The sequence below is a fragment of the Acinonyx jubatus genome, chromosome B4, assembly GCF_027475565.1.
Source record: "Acinonyx jubatus isolate Ajub_Pintada_27869175 chromosome B4, VMU_Ajub_asm_v1.0, whole genome shotgun sequence".
Classification (NCBI taxonomy): domain Eukaryota; kingdom Metazoa; phylum Chordata; class Mammalia; order Carnivora; family Felidae; genus Acinonyx; species Acinonyx jubatus.
Genome location: NC_069387.1, coordinates 125604382 through 125621458, shown reverse-complemented (window position 1 = coordinate 125621458; position 17077 = coordinate 125604382). Strand labels below are relative to the sequence as shown.

Below are 17077 nucleotides of genomic sequence, written 5' to 3'. Positions count from 1 at the left end.
GGGGAAACAAGGAGAAGCTGCTTGGGGACATTTGTTTCAGCCTGCCAGCCATCCGCATGGAATAACCATCTATGTTCTGCACACTGGAGTCCGACAGACCTGGGTGTAAATCCAGCTTCCCCACTTTGCAGTTACGTGACTTAAAAGAAGTCCTTCGCCTCCTTACCTGTAACACAGTGGTTAGAACCTCAGCTTTAGGGGCGCCTGGGCGGCTCATTCGGTTAAACAGCTGACTCTTGATTTCAGCTCACATCATGATCTTCCGATTCGTGAGTTCAAGCCCTGAGTCGGGCTCTGTGCCTGCTTGGGATTCTCTCTCTCTCTCTCTCTCTCATTAAATAAACCTTAAAAAATTTTTTAAAGGAATCTCAACTTTATGGAATTAGTGTGAATGTTAAAAGCCAGTAACTGAAAATGTGGCCAGCACACTGGAAGCAGCAGAGAAATGATGGAGATTTATTGTATCACAGTCACATTTTCTGTAGTATCATTATGATAGACCTCAGTCTCCCACTATTGTTCAGGTCCTGCCAGAAAGCTTAGTTTTGAGGCAGGAGAGGTGGGAAAGCTTAGGGCTGGTGGCGGACAGGCAAGGAGTGGCTGGGTCATTGTTACTCTTTGTTCACTGTACTCTTTATAGTAAAGCCCATGTGGGTGTGATGTATACCACATCAGCAGCACCTGAGAACCTGGAGTATTTGTGTCTCTGTTCTCATGCTAAACCTTTGGCAGAGCTGGCTCCCCACGCAGAAAGCTCAGAGTCAAAAACCCAGGCAGTGGGGGACTCCACCACAGGAACTGACCTCTCTTCCCAGCAGACACGCACACCTCCCACATCGCTGTCCCTCTAGCAAGCTCTTCCTTCCACATGTTAGAAATTATTCTTGCCCTTCACTCCCCAGATCTCAAAGGATTTGTACAAACAGCTGTCCCTTCCAAATGCACGGTCCCCACCCCACTTCACAGAGAGCGACAGTGCGGTGCACGTGGGATCATTCAAAATCTCGGGTTCTCTGAGCCCAGCGGAGAACAGGGTCTGTGGCTTAAGCCAAATGCACATTTCAGGGAAATCAGGCATTGTAGAGAATGCAGACCCTCTTTGAAAACTGGCTGTGGTCAATTTGATTAGTAAGTATAAAGTATGAGAAATGGAGGGCATTTTATCCTAGTGAATATCTTAATCCCCCGTCATGAAAGAGGAAGCAACTCCAGGCAATAGCAATTCACAGAATTACTGAGAGGAAACTGAAAGTCCATCGAGAAAGCCATTGACACAAGATAGGTGTGCCTGTTTTCTTTTGTTTAGAAGCAGGGAAATGCATGGAATCTATTTCCTGGTAATTGTCCGAATAAAGTGGGCATCCGACCAGGAGACTGCTGATTATGTACCTCTTGCTGGGCAGAGAAAAAATTGAAATAGGCTATTGCTGTCTCTTAACCATAGATCCTATCTGCCAGGCACTTCTAATGCCTTTGGGGGGTAAAAAATCTTTATAGATTTCTCTTCATTTTTGTAGAATCCTCTCCATTGGAAGCACCTCCTGTTTTTTCTGTGGGCTTTCTTCTTCCCTGCCCATAATCCTTGGCTTGGTGCCTGTCATGTTGCCTCGCAAAATTGGCTCAGACCCTGAGGCAATAAGGCCTCTGACAAATGAAGACAGCGTAACTCCAGGCAAACTTTTGTCCCTGGCATTCATATGTTTTTCCGTTCCCAGTATTTGTTTCTTCTCACTGTCTCCAAGGCCCTGTCCCAGTACCCATCTGTACGGGTCTGGTCCACATCCAGGAATCCAAGCTGACTGGACATCTGGATTCCCTGGTTTCTCCATCAGAGAAATGATGGTCATGCACAGGGTTGTTGAGGGAGTTCTGGAAGGGGTCTGGTGCATAGTTAATGAGTCGGTGATCATAGTTGTTATCACCCCTGTTTTAATGCTCCTTGTAACTTATGACCCCAGTTTGGCTAAATCTTCTATGGCTGGTCACTGCTTTAGCAGAGCAGTGTGGCTCTTGTACATCTTTGCTGAGAGAGGAGAGGCAACGGAGTTTTGAGCTGGAAGGGGATCTTTATATCATTTAATATAATCATCCCCACCCCTGTGGAAAGAGGAGTCTGAAAAGAGAAGGCTGATAGTAGGATATGACTCTGTCAGTATCACACCTTCAATTGGAAGCAGATAAAGACAAGAACCAGAAAGGTAAGTGTTTTTATGGCCATTTTATAGATAAAGGAACTGAGGTTTGGGGATTTGCCCTCATTGCACTGTGATTAATGTTAGAGCAGGGATTTGGATTGGGAGCTGGTTGACCAGGTGTCTGTGGAGGTGGAGTTGCCCCCACCCCCTCAGGAGGCTGGGTGGATGGTACGTGGGCCAGGTCCCCGTGGCTCACCTTCCCTGTCTCGTCCAGGCTCCAGATGCTCGAGGCCATCTGCAAGCACTGGGAGGGACCCATCAGCCTGGCCCTCTACCTGTCGGACGCTGAGGCCCAGCAGTTCCTCCGCTACGCACAGGGCTCCGAGGTGCTCATGAGCCGCCACAATGTGGCCTACCACATCGTGTACAAGGAGGGCCAGTTCTACCCCGTGAACCTGCTGCGCAACGTGGCCATGAAGCACGTCGGCACACCCTACATGTTCCTGTCGGACATCGACTTCCTGCCCATGTACGGGCTCTATGAGTACCTCAGGTGAGGACCATGGGGACATCAGCTCATGCAGGATGGTCCCTAGGCGCTAGTCCAATCCTTCCCTCTTAAAGATGGTCCTCTCGGGTTTGGAAGGGCCATCAGGCAAGCCAGCATCTTCATTTTCCTGACGAGCAGGCTGGAACCCCACTTTGCATATGGAAATGTTAGTGGCAGAGCTTGGTCTCAGAAACATCTCTTGTGCTCCCAGTCCAATGCTCTTTCTGTAGCTGCTATGAAAACGTGTCGTCCCTCTTCCAGTTTTGGATCAGATGACCTTCATCTAACCATTCTAGAAAGATCACTGCCTATTCTGTAAAACAGATCAGAGTGATGGTGAAGGCTAACATTTATTGAAGTGCTTGCTGAGTGCCAAGCGCGGTTCTGAGTGCGTGACAAGTAGTTCATTCCCACCCCCTGCAGTCCCTGCGCTGGGAACTATTATTATCTTTATTTTCCGAATGGGAGTGTGTGCAGCTGAGATCGCGAGCTGTTAGCACAAGGTTATACACCTACTGCAGGAGCTGGGGTCAGCCGGCCCGACTCCAGAGCCACGTGCTGAATTTCCATCTTGGCTGCCTCTCTGACTGTCCAGTGACCCTTTCCAGAAGCTCTGCCCATGTGGAGGGGCAGGCATCCAACAGCTGGAGAGAGCCCTCGGCTCATGTCAGGCATAGATGGCTGTGTGGGGAATGGCATTTATTATGAAATAACAACCAATCTGAACTGAAAGGGACTGTTGAATTCATATAGCCCTAGAGTCCCCATGTGAGAAAACTAAAGTCACAAGATGTAAGTGGTCAAGCCTTTTGTTTTGTTTTCATTCTTTATTGCTGGCTTTTGTCAGCACGAAATATCTCTGCTACCCGGTGAGTGTTTGCCTGGATCCAGGTACCATGAGAGGTGGTTTGCACATATGAATTATCCTGCTGGAGCCTCACATCAAACCCAAAAGGCAGGCATGGTTACCCTCCTCAGACTGTGGGCAACCATGAGGCTCAAAGGGGCAGAGTCTCCTGCTTGCTCCAGAATTTGAACCAGTGTCTGTTAAATTCCAAGTGGGCAAGTCGCCCTGCTTCATACATGTCTGGCTGCACCCAAACCAGGTAGGATCTGAATCCTTTCTCTCCTGCTCTCTTGCCCTCCCTCCCTCTGTGTGTGTGTGTGTGTGTGTGTGTGTGTGTGTCCGTCTGCCTCTGTCTCTCAGTCTTTCTCTTGCTGTCTCCATCACTCTTTTTTTTTTGTTTTTTGTTTTTTGTTTTTTGAAATGTTTGAGAGAGAGAGAGCACGCACAAGCTGGAGGTGGGACAGAGAGAGAGAATCCCAAGCAAGGCTCCCTGTTGTCAGTGCAGAGCCCGACATGGGCCTCGATCTCACGAACCGTGAACTCATGACCTGAGCTGAAATCAAGAGTCAGATGCTTAACCGACTGAGTCACCCAGGTGCCCCTGTTGCTCCCAGTGTTAAAAAAGCCTCTTCTTCCAAAACACTTTCAGCCATTTGTCCTGAAGCCAGAGCACAGGTGTGATCTAAGCTCCCTCCGCACCCTACTCTCTGGAGCAAGGGAAGGCAGCCTGTGTTCTCTGTCCACTTTTCTGAACCAGACTTCCTTCCAGGGTGATCTTGGGGTTTCATAACTTCAATCCCTCCCCTATGCACAGGAGGAGCCCCTTCCAATCTCCCTCTGTCTCCACCAGCAGGGTCTGCGACCCTGGAGCAGCATAACCCTCGGCCAGGGAGGATGGGAGGTGTCTTCCCGAAGAGCATGGGCTTTGGGGCTCCAGGAATGGATCTGTCCTCCGGCTCTGTTCCAGCTGGGCCTTGGAAGCCCAGTGTGTGGGCTCAGGGTGCCCTCGTGTGGCCAGACTGTGTTCTCAGCGCCTGAGTCGTGTAGATCTGAAGCCACTGCAGCCTGCAGGCTCTGGGAGTCCCTCAGGAACAGACAGTGGTTGGGCCGCCCTCCACCAAGAAGAGAGAGGAATCAGGGTTAGACTGCGGGGCCCGTCCTCCCGCTGTGGAGCTAATCTGCGGGAGCACCAGAGGGGCCTCCATTCCCAGGAGTTAAGGTGAACTGGTCCTCTCTTAAGAGTGTGTGGTCTGCTCCCCACCTCCAAGCACTATTTTATTATCTTACCTCATGGGCATAATGGTTTTAAAAACCATCACACATGAACAGATTGTTTCTATGTTGTACTCCTATGTTGTACTGATCAAAGACTCCATTAATCTCTAATCAAGACCTTACTCAAAATGAGGTAAGCAGTGTTGCCCACTAATTAACATTTTCTTAACACCCAGTCACCTGAGGCTCGGTTGGCCTTTGCCACCTTGTTACAGGAAGGTGCGTGGTCCCCTCAGGGGTTTTGAAATAGTGCACATGGCTTCTACCGCTCTGCTGCTCTCTTCACAGGCCATGTAGCAGCCCAGAGACCCTACCCTGAGTGAGAAGAAATGATCTTGTCCAATCTTTTTTTTTATTAAGTTTTTCATTTTAATTCCAGTATAGTTAACATTCAGTGATATATTAGTTTCAGGTGTACAATACAGCGATTCAGCAGTTCTATACATGACTCAGTGCTCAACATGATAAGCATATCTTTAATCCCCATCACCTATCCCCCATGCCCCCACCCACCTCCTCGCTGGTAACCATCAGTTTGTTCTCGATAGTTAAGAGTGTGTTTCTTGGTTTCTCTCTTTTTTTTCCTTTGCTCATTTGTTTCTTAAATTCTACATATGAGTGAGATCATATGTTATTTGTCTTCTACTGACTGACTTATTTCGCTCAGCATTATATTCTCTAGCTCCATCTATGTGTAATAAATGGCAAGATTTCATTCTTTTTTATGGCTGATTAATATTCTGTTGTGGGGCATGTGTGTGTGTGTGTATATATATACACCATATCTTTTTTACCCATTCATCTATCTGTGGACACTTGGACTGTTTCTGTATGTCTATTGTAAATAATGCGGCTATAAACATTGGGGTGCATGTACCCCTTTGGATTAGTGTTTGTGTATTTTGGAGGTAAATACCCAGTAGTGCAATTACTGGATCGTGGGGTAGTCCTATTTTTTAACTTTTTGAGGAATCTCCACACTGTTTTCCAGAGTGGCTGCACCAGTTTGCATTCCCACCAACAGTGCAAAAGGGTTCCCTTTTCTCCACATACTCACCAACACCTGTTGTTTACTGTGCTATTGATTTTAGCCATGCTGACAGATGTGAGGTGGTATCTCATCATGGTATTGACTTGCATTTCCCTGACGATGAGTGATGTTGAGCATCTTTTCATGTGTCTGTTGAGCATCTGGATGTCTTCTTTGGAGAAGTGTCTGTTCATGTCTTCTACCCATTTCTTAGTTGGATTATTTGGTTTTGGAGTTGCATTGTATTATCCAGTCTTCTCTTTAAAGTATACATGTGGAAACTGAGAACAGGGAAGCTGTGTCCTGCCCGTCTAGAGTGAAAAGACATTGTGACTCTCCTGATTCTTCTTCCCCTCCATCTTGTCATTCATTTAGTGTATGAACTTTTGTAAGGTACCTACTATGTGCCCCCATGTATGTGAGCCACACAGAGAGGAACTATGAATCCCAGCATTTACAGGCCAGCAGGAATGACCATTAAAGATGTAAATTCTTGAGGTTCTGTGAGGGACCGTGCCCCCTCCCAATGGAATTCACCTAGTCTGGGGTGGGAGGAAGGATGTCCTGAAGAAGATAGATCTAAGCGGAGGCTGAGTGGGAATTTGCTGGTAGAACTAGCGATGTTCCAGGTAGAAGGAGCTGTCCATTCCAGAGGTGCAGGGTGGTGAGAGCCTTGATGAAGAGAACAGCAAGAGATGATGTGGCCAGAAATGTAAGCCAGAGTGGGTCCCGCAGAACTTCGTGTAAAACATGCTGAGGAGTTTGGACTCCGTGAGGGAGGAAAGCAATGGAAGATCATGGAGAGAATGGCCGGATTAGATGTTCATTTCAGGAAGATCATTCTGGTTGCTTTGTGAAGGATCTCAATCAGCAGGGCCAGAGGAAGGGGGATAAGTGAGGGGACGATTGCATTAATTCAGGTGGTAGGCACTGAGGGCCTGACACAGGGATCAGAAGCAGCAGGGTGACAGTTGGATGGACCAGTGAGGGATCCTGCAGCTGAAATCAGTAACTTTCTGCAAAGGTGTCTAGACGTTGAAAGGGAAGAGGAATCTCTTCCAAGTGCTGCCACCCAAGTCTTCCTTTGCAAAGCCTTCACCCAGAAGTCCTGCCTGCTTTGGCCCACATGCTGGCCACCTGTTGATCCGCTGTGCCCATTCCTTCCAGGACTGGGCAGGATATCTTGGCATTGATTTTGAGTGTTATGGTGGACAGGACGCTGGCTGAGACCCAGGAATCCTGTTCCCACTCACCCCGTGTGCTGTAGTGAACTGTGTGGCTTCCAGCAATCCTATTTTTACCAGCCTGTTTCCGCATTGTAAAATGAAGAAATGAACTTTTATCAGGAGGCAGAAATGCAGTCTTGGCCTAAAAGAGCCAAGAATGCTGAGCCCAGCCCCCACCTCTGGCTGCTGGCTTCTCTCCACCCTAACTGTGGCATGATTGCTTTGGGAATGGGGTACAGGGCTGAGGTCTTCATATTTTTCAAGAGAACCTGGAAACTTGGATTTTTGTGTTTTGATTTTTAATGTTGACAACTAATTTAAAGAACAAAAACAAAAACACTATTGATCCCCAAATCAAATATGTCTTCAGGCTGAATAGAACTTCCCACCCCCATCCTGTGCCACCAGTTTGTGACCTCTGACCTAGGTAATTCCTAGGTACCAGAAGTGGGGGGACTGGTCAAGAATATGATTCTATCGGGCGCCCCAAATAAGCACGTACTGTTCTTCTCATATGAAGATAACCATATTGGCTTGCCATCGGCTTCTGGAAAATTTTGTCCCCAGTGAACGGGACGAATGTGTTTCTGATCCAGACACTAAAAGTGGATGTGCTTCGTGACCAGTATTATATCATTACTTTGGGATGAGGTTAAGAGTACTGCTTGCCATGAGAGTCGTGGACCCCAACAAGGCCGGCGGACCCTCTTCGAGACTGACTTCTTCAGCATCGATTTCCAACAAAACGCTCTCCCCAAACTCTGTTAAAACGTTAATATTAAAAATGAGGATAGTTACAATTTCTTGAGCCCTTAACATGGGCCAGCAAGCCTGCCAGCTGCCTTGTTATATGTCACCTCTCTTGTTCACACTTCTCTGTGAGGTAACGGTTATTACAGGTGACCAAACTGAGGCCCCAGCGAAGTAAAATTTTAGTGTCAGTGGAGGAAGGTGGGCTTGCCTCTGTGACACCCTGCTCCCTAATGGAAGGGGCCAGACCACTCTCAGACCCCGGGACACCAGCACAGGCTGACTGGCAGCCCTCTCACTGGACCCCCCCAGACATTCGTATCATCCTTTTGGGGGGACCTTTCCCCACACAGTCCAGCATCATGGCTCCCCTCAGCAGTTGCTTACCAACCAGCTAATATTACAGCAAAAACAAACAGATCAATTGGAAAATAATGAAATCAGTTATTCGCATGGACACAGCTGCAGAATTTCACTGAAATCTCTCCCCCGCCTCTTCGCCAGTTCCTCCTAAAGGAGCTGGTAGATGTGTGGCTTCCACTGGATCTCAGAAGCGTCAAGTGGGATTCAGCGGGGCGCAGCAGACCTGCATCCGAATCCTGGTTCTTACCAGGTGTGTGACTTGGGGCAGTTTCGTCTCTCCAATCCTATGTTTTCTCAATGAATAAAGGGGCTAATGATAGCCTCGTGTGAGGGAATGGTCAGTATACAGCACTCAGAATTGCTCACAACACTCAGAATTGGACTTCATTGCCAGGCCCCCACCCCCACCCCTTCCCACTGCAGACTGCCAGCTTTGGTGCCCCCAGGTGACTTCATATAACCACCTCCACTTTTTTTCTTATAAAATGAGAAGCTGTGTAGTTATATTCACTTATTCAAAAAAATATTTAGTGAGTACCTATTATGTGCCAGGAAGTGTGCTGCATTGTGACAGTGCTGTCCCTGGAGTCATTCAGACTTGCCTTTCTTTTTCTTTTTTGTTAAGTTTATTTATTTTTGAGAGACAGAGAGAGAGGGAGTGCACAAGTAGGGGAGAGGGAGATACAGAATCCGAAGCAGGTTCCGGGCTCCGAGCTGTCAGCACAGAGCCCGACGTGGGGCTCGAATTCACAAACTGTGAGATCATGACCTGAGCCAAAGTCAGACACTTAACCGACTGAGCCACCCAGGTGCCCCCAGCCTTGCCTTTCAATTCTGAGTACCCTTTACTCAGCTTTTAGTTGGCCTCCAGAAAGGTACTTAACTTTCTGTAACTTTTTTTTTTCTTCATTTGTGAAATGGGGATCATATTATTCCTTCCCTCTTAAGGTCCTGGGAAAATTAAATATAGTAGTATTTGCACAGCACCTGGCAAAATGCCTTGGAACGTGCTTCATTCCCCGAATTGTCATGGCTGCCGCGGCCCTGCACCGTTCCAGGCGCGGGGCTATCTCGGTGGGCAGAACAGGCCCCGTAGGTTCCTGCCCTCATGGGGTTTACATTCTAGGGGTTACTCTCAACTGTTGTTGCCGTTGCTGTTCTTGTTATTGGTACAGACAGAGAAGATCCAGGAGCTCAGACTCACAACCAGGTGACCCAGTGTGGTGGAGAGGGGAGGCCTTGAAAAGAGTTGGGTAGTCAGTAATGGACTCGAAGGACTAACAGGCGTAGAGGCCTGATACATCCTGGCACTTTCAAGGGCTGTTCCGGAAGGTAGAGGGAGATCCATGAGACTGGGCAAGCTTCCCGCCCCTTTCACTAATCCTGAAGAATCCTCATCTTTGTTCACTGCCTGAAACTTAAAACATCTGCTTTGCAAATGTTGCTTTTGCTTTCTAGGGGACGAACATGCCACCCTACGCGGATACTGTATTCTGACAGCGTGCAGGAATGACAGATTTCAGTTTTATTCTGTTCTCTCCAGGATGATGTCTAACCACCTTCCCGCATCAAATTTCCCTTGGCACACATAGCTTCTCTATAAATACTTGTTGAACGAGTGCAGAAATCTGAAAAGACCAGGCCGAGGTAGCACCAAGCAAGGCCGACTGGCTGCCTTCCAAGAGCCATGACTACATGGCACTTCCTCGGGTTAATTCATCATTTAATCCTGCTATCTCGATGACATTTAACGTTTATTGAGCACTTACTATGTGCCAAGCACTGTTACCAGCACTCTGCCTGTATCTTCTCATTTCACCTCATCACAACTCATTTTAGAGACGAGGTGGGTTAGACTAAGAAGCATGCCCTCAGGCACAGCATTGCCAAGGGGACAATTCACTTATCTTGGGCTTATCCCAAGGGTTCTTCTACGCTTATGGTGTTTATTGCTCCCATTGCCTGATGGGCCCATCTCCACCGCCATCATGATGGCCACGCCCATCATCACGGGTTATATTTGTCAAGTGCTATTCCATGCATTGGAGAGCTGTCTTCACCTCTACATGAGATAACCCATTTAAGCCTCACAACCGCCCCCCCCCCCCCCCGCCACCACATGCACAGAGAAGAGAAAGCTGTGGCACGACGGTGTAACTTGCTCGAGAGCACAAGCTGGTGAGGGTCCAGGTAGGATGTGAATCGGGCAGCCTGCCCCAAAGCTGCCCTCCTAACTTCGGGGGTATTGACTGCCCTCCCATAACCCACAGCCAACACTTAACAAAGTGCCCTCACAGAGAAAGCGCTCCCCGAAGTTTAGCCCTGATTGCTAACAGTAAATATGGTGGCCATGGGGTAGTTAAATAGGGGTCGGTAGGGATGTTGAGAATTACATGAGGTGGTGAATATGGAGTCCCTAGCGTGGAGCATGGTGTTGTAACTATAGCTATTTCGTTGTTTAAAAATTTGCCCCCAAGACTCATTTTCAGCTTCTCTTTCTTCCTGACCCCTCTCTGACTGACAGGTTCTCTCTCTGGATATGTTAATGCCACCAATTTCGGAGCCACGGGATCTTGCTGGGGCCTGGGAGCCTCCTGGCTCTCCAGACCTCATCCATTATGTGTGTCTTTTACAGTCGCATTCTCTGTGGGCAGCCTGATCACCCTCATTTGCAAGTCTTTGCTGTTGTCCCCACATACCTCCTGGAAGCCTGTCTGCCAGGAGCTCATTTCCTAGGCAACTGGAATAGGGTCTGAGTCCACCCTGTTACCTGCCTCCCTGTTCAGGGAGGAAGCAGGGCTGGCTGTGTGAGGCCTGCCTCTAAGGTTATCAGCACAGTAATCAGGACAGCGGCACTCTGCCCCTGCCTTCCCCCGCCCTGAGGGAGGCTGCTGAGCCCTCAGAGATGCGGTTCAGGTGAACCTGAACCTGGTTCAGAGCCCCAACACTCTGGTTAAAGCCATGCTTACATCTAGTGCTACTGAAGCTAGGTGGTTTAAGGGGTGGGGATGGGGGCAGCTGGAGACAGGGGCCTCTCCTAGCCTCCCTGAGACACACACACACACACACACACACACACACACACACACACACACGATGGGGTTGTGGAGTGGTGGGGGTGTGGAGCTGATGGCCAAGAAAGAATTCTTGAAACGTCTTTGGTGCAAAAAAAGGTGATTTTATTAAAGCACGGGGACAGGACCCTTGGGCAGAAAGAGTTGCATTATAAGTGTGACGGGTGACCATTTATATACTATGGAGTTGGGGTACCTGGGTGGCTCAGTCAGTTAAGCATCTGACTTCGGCTCAGGTCATGATCTTGTGGTTTGTGAGTTCGAGCCCCACGTCGGGCTCTGTGCTGACAGCTCAGAGCCTGGAGCCTGCTTTGGATTCTGTGTCTCCCTTTCTCTCTGCCCCTCCCCTGCTCATGCTCTGTCTCTCTCCCCAGAATAAATAAACATTATAAAAAAAATTGTATACTAGGGAGTTAGGGGAGGTAAAGACAAAAAAAGGGGGGGGGGAATTTCCAAATGAGCTTTCTATGCTAAAGAGGACTTCTAGGATACCGGAGGCCTTGCTATTGTCAAGTTAAAGTTGTTTTCTCTCTAGTAAGACATTAGCGTTGGGACAGGACGGGGGTTGCTGGAGAAATGTGTGACTCTGTGTTCTGTCTCAAGTATCTATCCGTGGGCTGCAGGTTATAAAGCAACTTAACTTTACCTACCATTCCCTCCTTGCCTGTTCCCCACATCACTGTGGAGGGGAGGGTGATTTGGGGGCTCCAGGAAGCTAAGTCTAAGGATTTCTGGAGATTAGGCTGTTGAGAAGATTGCCTTTTTCTTGTAGTTTACTAAGACATTTGTAAACTAATGAAGACTTGGGTCCTGCAGGACTGTGATCTCTATCAGTTAACCATTTGTTTTCTTTCCTTTCCTGTGTCCTTGGGCAGCCAGGAGTGCCTGAGTACTATCACACACATCCCACGGAGTGGGGGAGGGGTTGTGAGGTGTCAGTTTGCCTTATGCTCCCTCACCCCCCCCCCCCACACACACACACACGAATGCCCTTCCTTGCCCCTCCCCGGTTGGTTACACCTGTGGCCACACTAGCCTGCTGCTTCTCACCATCTGAGCTCACTTACGGGTTTGGTTTGCATCCTGCCCACCCACTAGCTCCAGGAAGAAGCTGAAATCAGGAAAGGGTCTGAGGGTGAGCCTCAGACGTGTGCCTCAGCTTTCTCTTCGAGCAGGGACCACCTCAGCTGTGCCCACGTACTCCTAGAGAACATCACCAGAGAATGTGACCGCACAGCAGTCTGCGAAGGAACAAGGAAGGAAGGAGCGTTTTACAAGTGCCTTCTGTGTACCAGGCACTGTGCTACGTGCTCGACAAATGTTCTCCTTTTTATGGCGACCCAGTCAGTGCACAGGGCTTCCATTCCCATTATCCAAGCGAGAGGATGAACGTGCAGAAGATAAATGTGCCCAGAGGTCCTGTGGATTAAAGGGCAGGACCAACCACAATTTCAACCCAGTTTTGGAAACTCCATCATTTCCAAAGGATAACCTTCGCAATACCGTCCTCTCCTCCATAGGACAACCATAGACGAATTCCTTCATTCTCTGTACACTTTTTGAGTGCCTACTGTGTGCCAGAGCTAGATACACAGCCGTGGACGAGGTGCGTCCCTGACCTCAGGCCTGGCAGAGCTGACAGGTTACACACGCAGGCTGTCTGCATGCTGTGACCGCGGCCACCTCCCACCATCCCTAGCGAGCAGAACTGTCCAGAACCACCTCCCACGATCCCCAGCGAGCAGAGCTGTCCAGAAGGAAGCAGTCCCCAAGAAGATGTGGGCCCATCATCCGAGGGATGCGTCAAGGCCAGCAGAGGTGGGCAGGAGAGGTGCAAGGGCAAAGCTCCTCCTGCTGGCTGTGCACAAAGCCTTAAGAGAAAGCGTGAGGCCGTTCTGGGGTTTCAGAAATAGGTGCACACTCCAGCATAACTTTCCTTCCCGCCTCCCATCCCTCTTGAATATGACTTTCACCTAAGTGCCCAGGAGCCCGTAAGAGCTGCTTGGACTCCTTACAGCTCAGGTTTGATTAAACAGCATGCTCTCTGATATCGGATGCTGCCGACTAGGCTGTGCAAATGCAAGGCTCCGAGAGCTGATGAGCCTCCTCCTTCTCTCCTGGCATTTCGACGCCAGCCCCAGTGCCTTCAGCCCGTGGTTCCCAGCAGTCTGTCACTGGTCAGCATTGGCCCCAGCCATTCATCGCACTGCCACAAAATACCAGCTCAGCCAATTCTGTTATGGGAGCAGAAGTTCGCACGAGCAGAAATCAAGGATTCCCCCCCACCCCCACCCCTGCCCAAAGGTAGACAGAACAAGAGATATCCAAATGGTAACCAGCACCACAAGGGCTGATGCCCAAAGCAGTTCCCTGATCAAAGCCGACGCAAGGGGGAAGCTGCTGTCCAGAAATTCTGGGATGGAGTTCTCCAGCTGAGGGCAGAGGGCGTGGTCTTAGTACCAAATGAGAGAGGAGTTGGGGAAGATGGAAATGGAGAAGTGTCAGATTTGACAATGAAGGGACACTACTGATCGTGGCCAGATCCGGGGCCTCGATGGCAGACTCCACTTGTTTGAAGAAAGGAAATCGCCAGTGTGGGAGGCTCAGTAAGCCAGCACATCGGTGCTCACGTCTCCAGACACCGCCTGTGCTCTGGCCTCTGCCCCACCTGGCTGCTGTGAGGAAGGGTCTGCCGTGAGGATAAGCATACGGACTGTAGCCACCGGTGTCTCCCTCCTTCCCGTTCCCACTGGCTCTTCCATCAGCTGCCTTGACCCATGGACTCCAAGAGGCTCAGTGCTCCAGGTGTAAAGTCCCCACATGAACAGAGTTGGCTGAGACAGATCCCATGATTATTGATCTTTCCCAGTTATTTCTAAGCTGGTGCAGCCTTAACTAAAACAGTGATTGTCATCACCTTCACTTGATAATGATGATGTGATGATGGTGATTGCACCTGCCAGCTGGGTTATAAGGCAAATTGCTCAGCCTCTTGGAGTCTTAGTGGCTTCATTAGTAAACTGGAAATACTGGTGCCTGTGTCCTACATGGCAATGATTCAAGAAGTGAAGCATATAAAGTGTTTAAGATGCTTGGTACTGAACATACATAAGCATTCTTTACTACCGTCTCTTAACCACCTACAGTGAATGTACCAGGCATTTCTAAGAAATTCAGTTTCCCCAAACCTTATGTGCTTTCTCATTTTCAGAGCTTTGCAAATATTTAGAGCCCCCTCCCCTAACCAGCTAACTCCTGCTTCCTCGAACACAGTGGTGGGAAACTCTCTGTGACTGCACTAGAGAGCCCTGCACTCCTGTCTTCCTCCCCCCCTGCACTTTGAGCTCTGTGCAGACAGGTTATATCTGTTCATTCAGCTCTCTACTCCGTTTCTATGCCTGGTTTCATAAATGTCCATTAATTAATGAGTGTAGTATCTCAGTTCTGTTAATAACCAGGTCTGTGAAATGTTTATTATCAAGATAAGGAAACAAAAGCCCAGAGAGTTGAGCTAATTGCCCCGATTGTACAATTAGTGAAGGGGTAGGGTTCAGATAGGATCTCTGTCATCTAAAAGATCACACTTGGGGCGCCTGGGTGGCTCAGTCAGTTAAACGTCCCACTCTTGCTCTTGCTTAGGTCATGATCTCAAAGTTCATGAGTCCAAGCCCCACATCAGGCTCTGTGCTGACAGTGTAGATCCTGCTTGGGATTCTCTCTCCCTGCCCCCTTCCCCTTCCCTTGCAATCTCTCTCTCTCTCAAGATGAATCAACTTAAAAAAAAATTTTTTTTTAAGTAAAGATCACGCTCTTTCTTACTATTCAGCCTCCTTCAAACTGGCACCCCCCTGAGGGAGATTCAGCCCTCAAATGCATTGAATTTTAGCTGGCTCCTCCTGAAACTTCAGGCTACCTGGCCACAGGGATGCCACAATGCCATGTGGCTACCACACAGCAGGAGTTGAAGAGCATCTCAGTGAGAGGTGTTGGTCCTGGTTCATCCCATCCCCTGCCCTTCTCCCTTTTGCCTGCCCAGAACTGACACCTGATGTCCGCTATCCTCCACTGCCCTGCCTGCCCTGCGGCTGTGCCCCCGTCCCTCCCACCCAATATAGACCGAAATAGGAGATAATTCCAAAACCATTTCTTCCAGTTCAAATTTGACTGTGTTGTCTCCTTTTTAAAAAATTTTTTTAAGTTGTATTTATTTTGAGAGAGAGAGAGAGCATGAGCAGATGAGGGGCAGAGAGAGAGAGACAGAGAAAATCACAAACAGGCTCTTCACTTCAGCGATGGAGCCCAATGCAGGGCTCGAACCCGCAAACCCGTGAGATCATGACCTGAACCAGAATCAAGAGTCAGATGTTTAACCGACTGAGCCACCCAGACGCCCCTCTCATTTTTATGTACATTGGAGATAGATTATTTTTCTCATTTTGTTTTCCTAAAAATAACATCAAATGGGGTTGGCAGTGCCTAAGCCCATGCCCGTGAGAGAGGAAGCTTTTGTTTCAGGGAATTCTGAACAGAGCAGAGTGCAGGTAAGTAGAGAGGAAGGAGTTAGCTAATCCTTTGAGGGAAACTGGCAAGTAACTCGAGTCCCATTTGCAGGCAAATCGTGACCCTTTGTGGGACCCCTAGAGGGTCTAAATGGAAAACTTGGCCTCCTCTCCTGGCTCCCAGCACACTGTTAAGAGGTCAGGTGTCAGTGGGGAGGTTTTACTTATTTCCTCTCCACCGCACCATGCCGGTCAGTTCTTTCCAACCTCTAATCACATAAGGTGAAACTAAACATTTTTCACAGCAAAGATACTCATGACAACAAGGTTGTATGTTTTTGCCAAGTGTAAGGTCCCATTTCTTGGCAAGTGACCCTGGCCTCTCTGAACACCCCTGCTTCCACCATAGCCAGCCTCTTCTGACCATCAGCGTGCATGCTAGGTGGGGGACGAGGGGCCAGCATGGTGACATGGATCCCATTCCTGACAAATGATTTGACCCTCCTCTTATGTTGATGTGGTTCATTTCTGCAGAAGTACGGGCAGGCCATGCCAAATGGCCATGGCTCTCACACCCACCCATTATCTGGTCTTGGCTGCTGCTTCGGGTCCAGGTGGCAGCCATCAAGGGAGAAACCACGTTGCCAAAATCCAGTGGTCAGTGCCCGCTTCTCCTCTTCACTCCTCCACAGCATTTGACCGCTGATGGCTGCTCCATTTCTTTCTTCATGGCTTACCGAAGTACATCCCTGTCTCCTGGTGGTTCTTGACTTTATTAGTCCCTCCCTGTAATTCTCATTGCTGGCTACTTCTCTTCTCATTCCACCGTCCTTCAGTGATGTTGTTCAGTCTTGTGGCTTTAAAGGCATCTGCCACTGATCCCCAATATAGCTCCACCCAGCCCTGTCCCTTGACCTCAAAACTCCTATGTCCCAATGGCCTTCTCGGTGCCTCTGCTCAGTTCTCCCATGAGCATCTCAAATGAACTGTTCAAAACTGAAGTCTCATCTTCCCCCAAAAGCCCACGCCAGCATCTCTGTTGATAGCAACTTGTCTTCCCATGATGCAAGCCAAGAGCCTTGGGTCACCTCCTGTACTCCACTTTCACAGCCCACGCCCAATGGGTCAGGAAATCCTGCTGGCTCTAAAACCAGGCTAGTCTTTTTGCCTTCATTGTTACTAGCTTGGTCCAAGCTAGCTCACCTGCATCACCTCAGGAGCCTCCTGACTGATCTCCCTGCTTCTGCCCGTGCAGCACTGGAACCTCTTACCAACAAGGCAGCCAGAGAGACCCTTCTTTTTTAGAGAGTGAGAGAGAGAGAGAGAAA

At 49.0% G+C, this 17077-nt stretch overlaps 1 protein-coding gene across 4 annotated transcripts in view; it reads left to right on the top strand.

Moving 5' to 3' along the window:
- LARGE1 (LARGE xylosyl- and glucuronyltransferase 1) overlaps nucleotides 1-17077 on the top strand; it is a 538054-nt gene that overhangs the window by 503930 nt on the left and 17047 nt on the right. For all 4 annotated transcript variants that reach the window (XM_053226710.1, XM_027070898.2, XM_053226711.1 and 1 more), the window contains one exon: nucleotides 2410-2688. In XM_053226710.1, the coding sequence (XP_053082685.1) occupies nucleotides 2410-2688 (279 nt within the window). The remainder of the gene's footprint in view (nucleotides 1-2409; nucleotides 2689-17077) is intronic.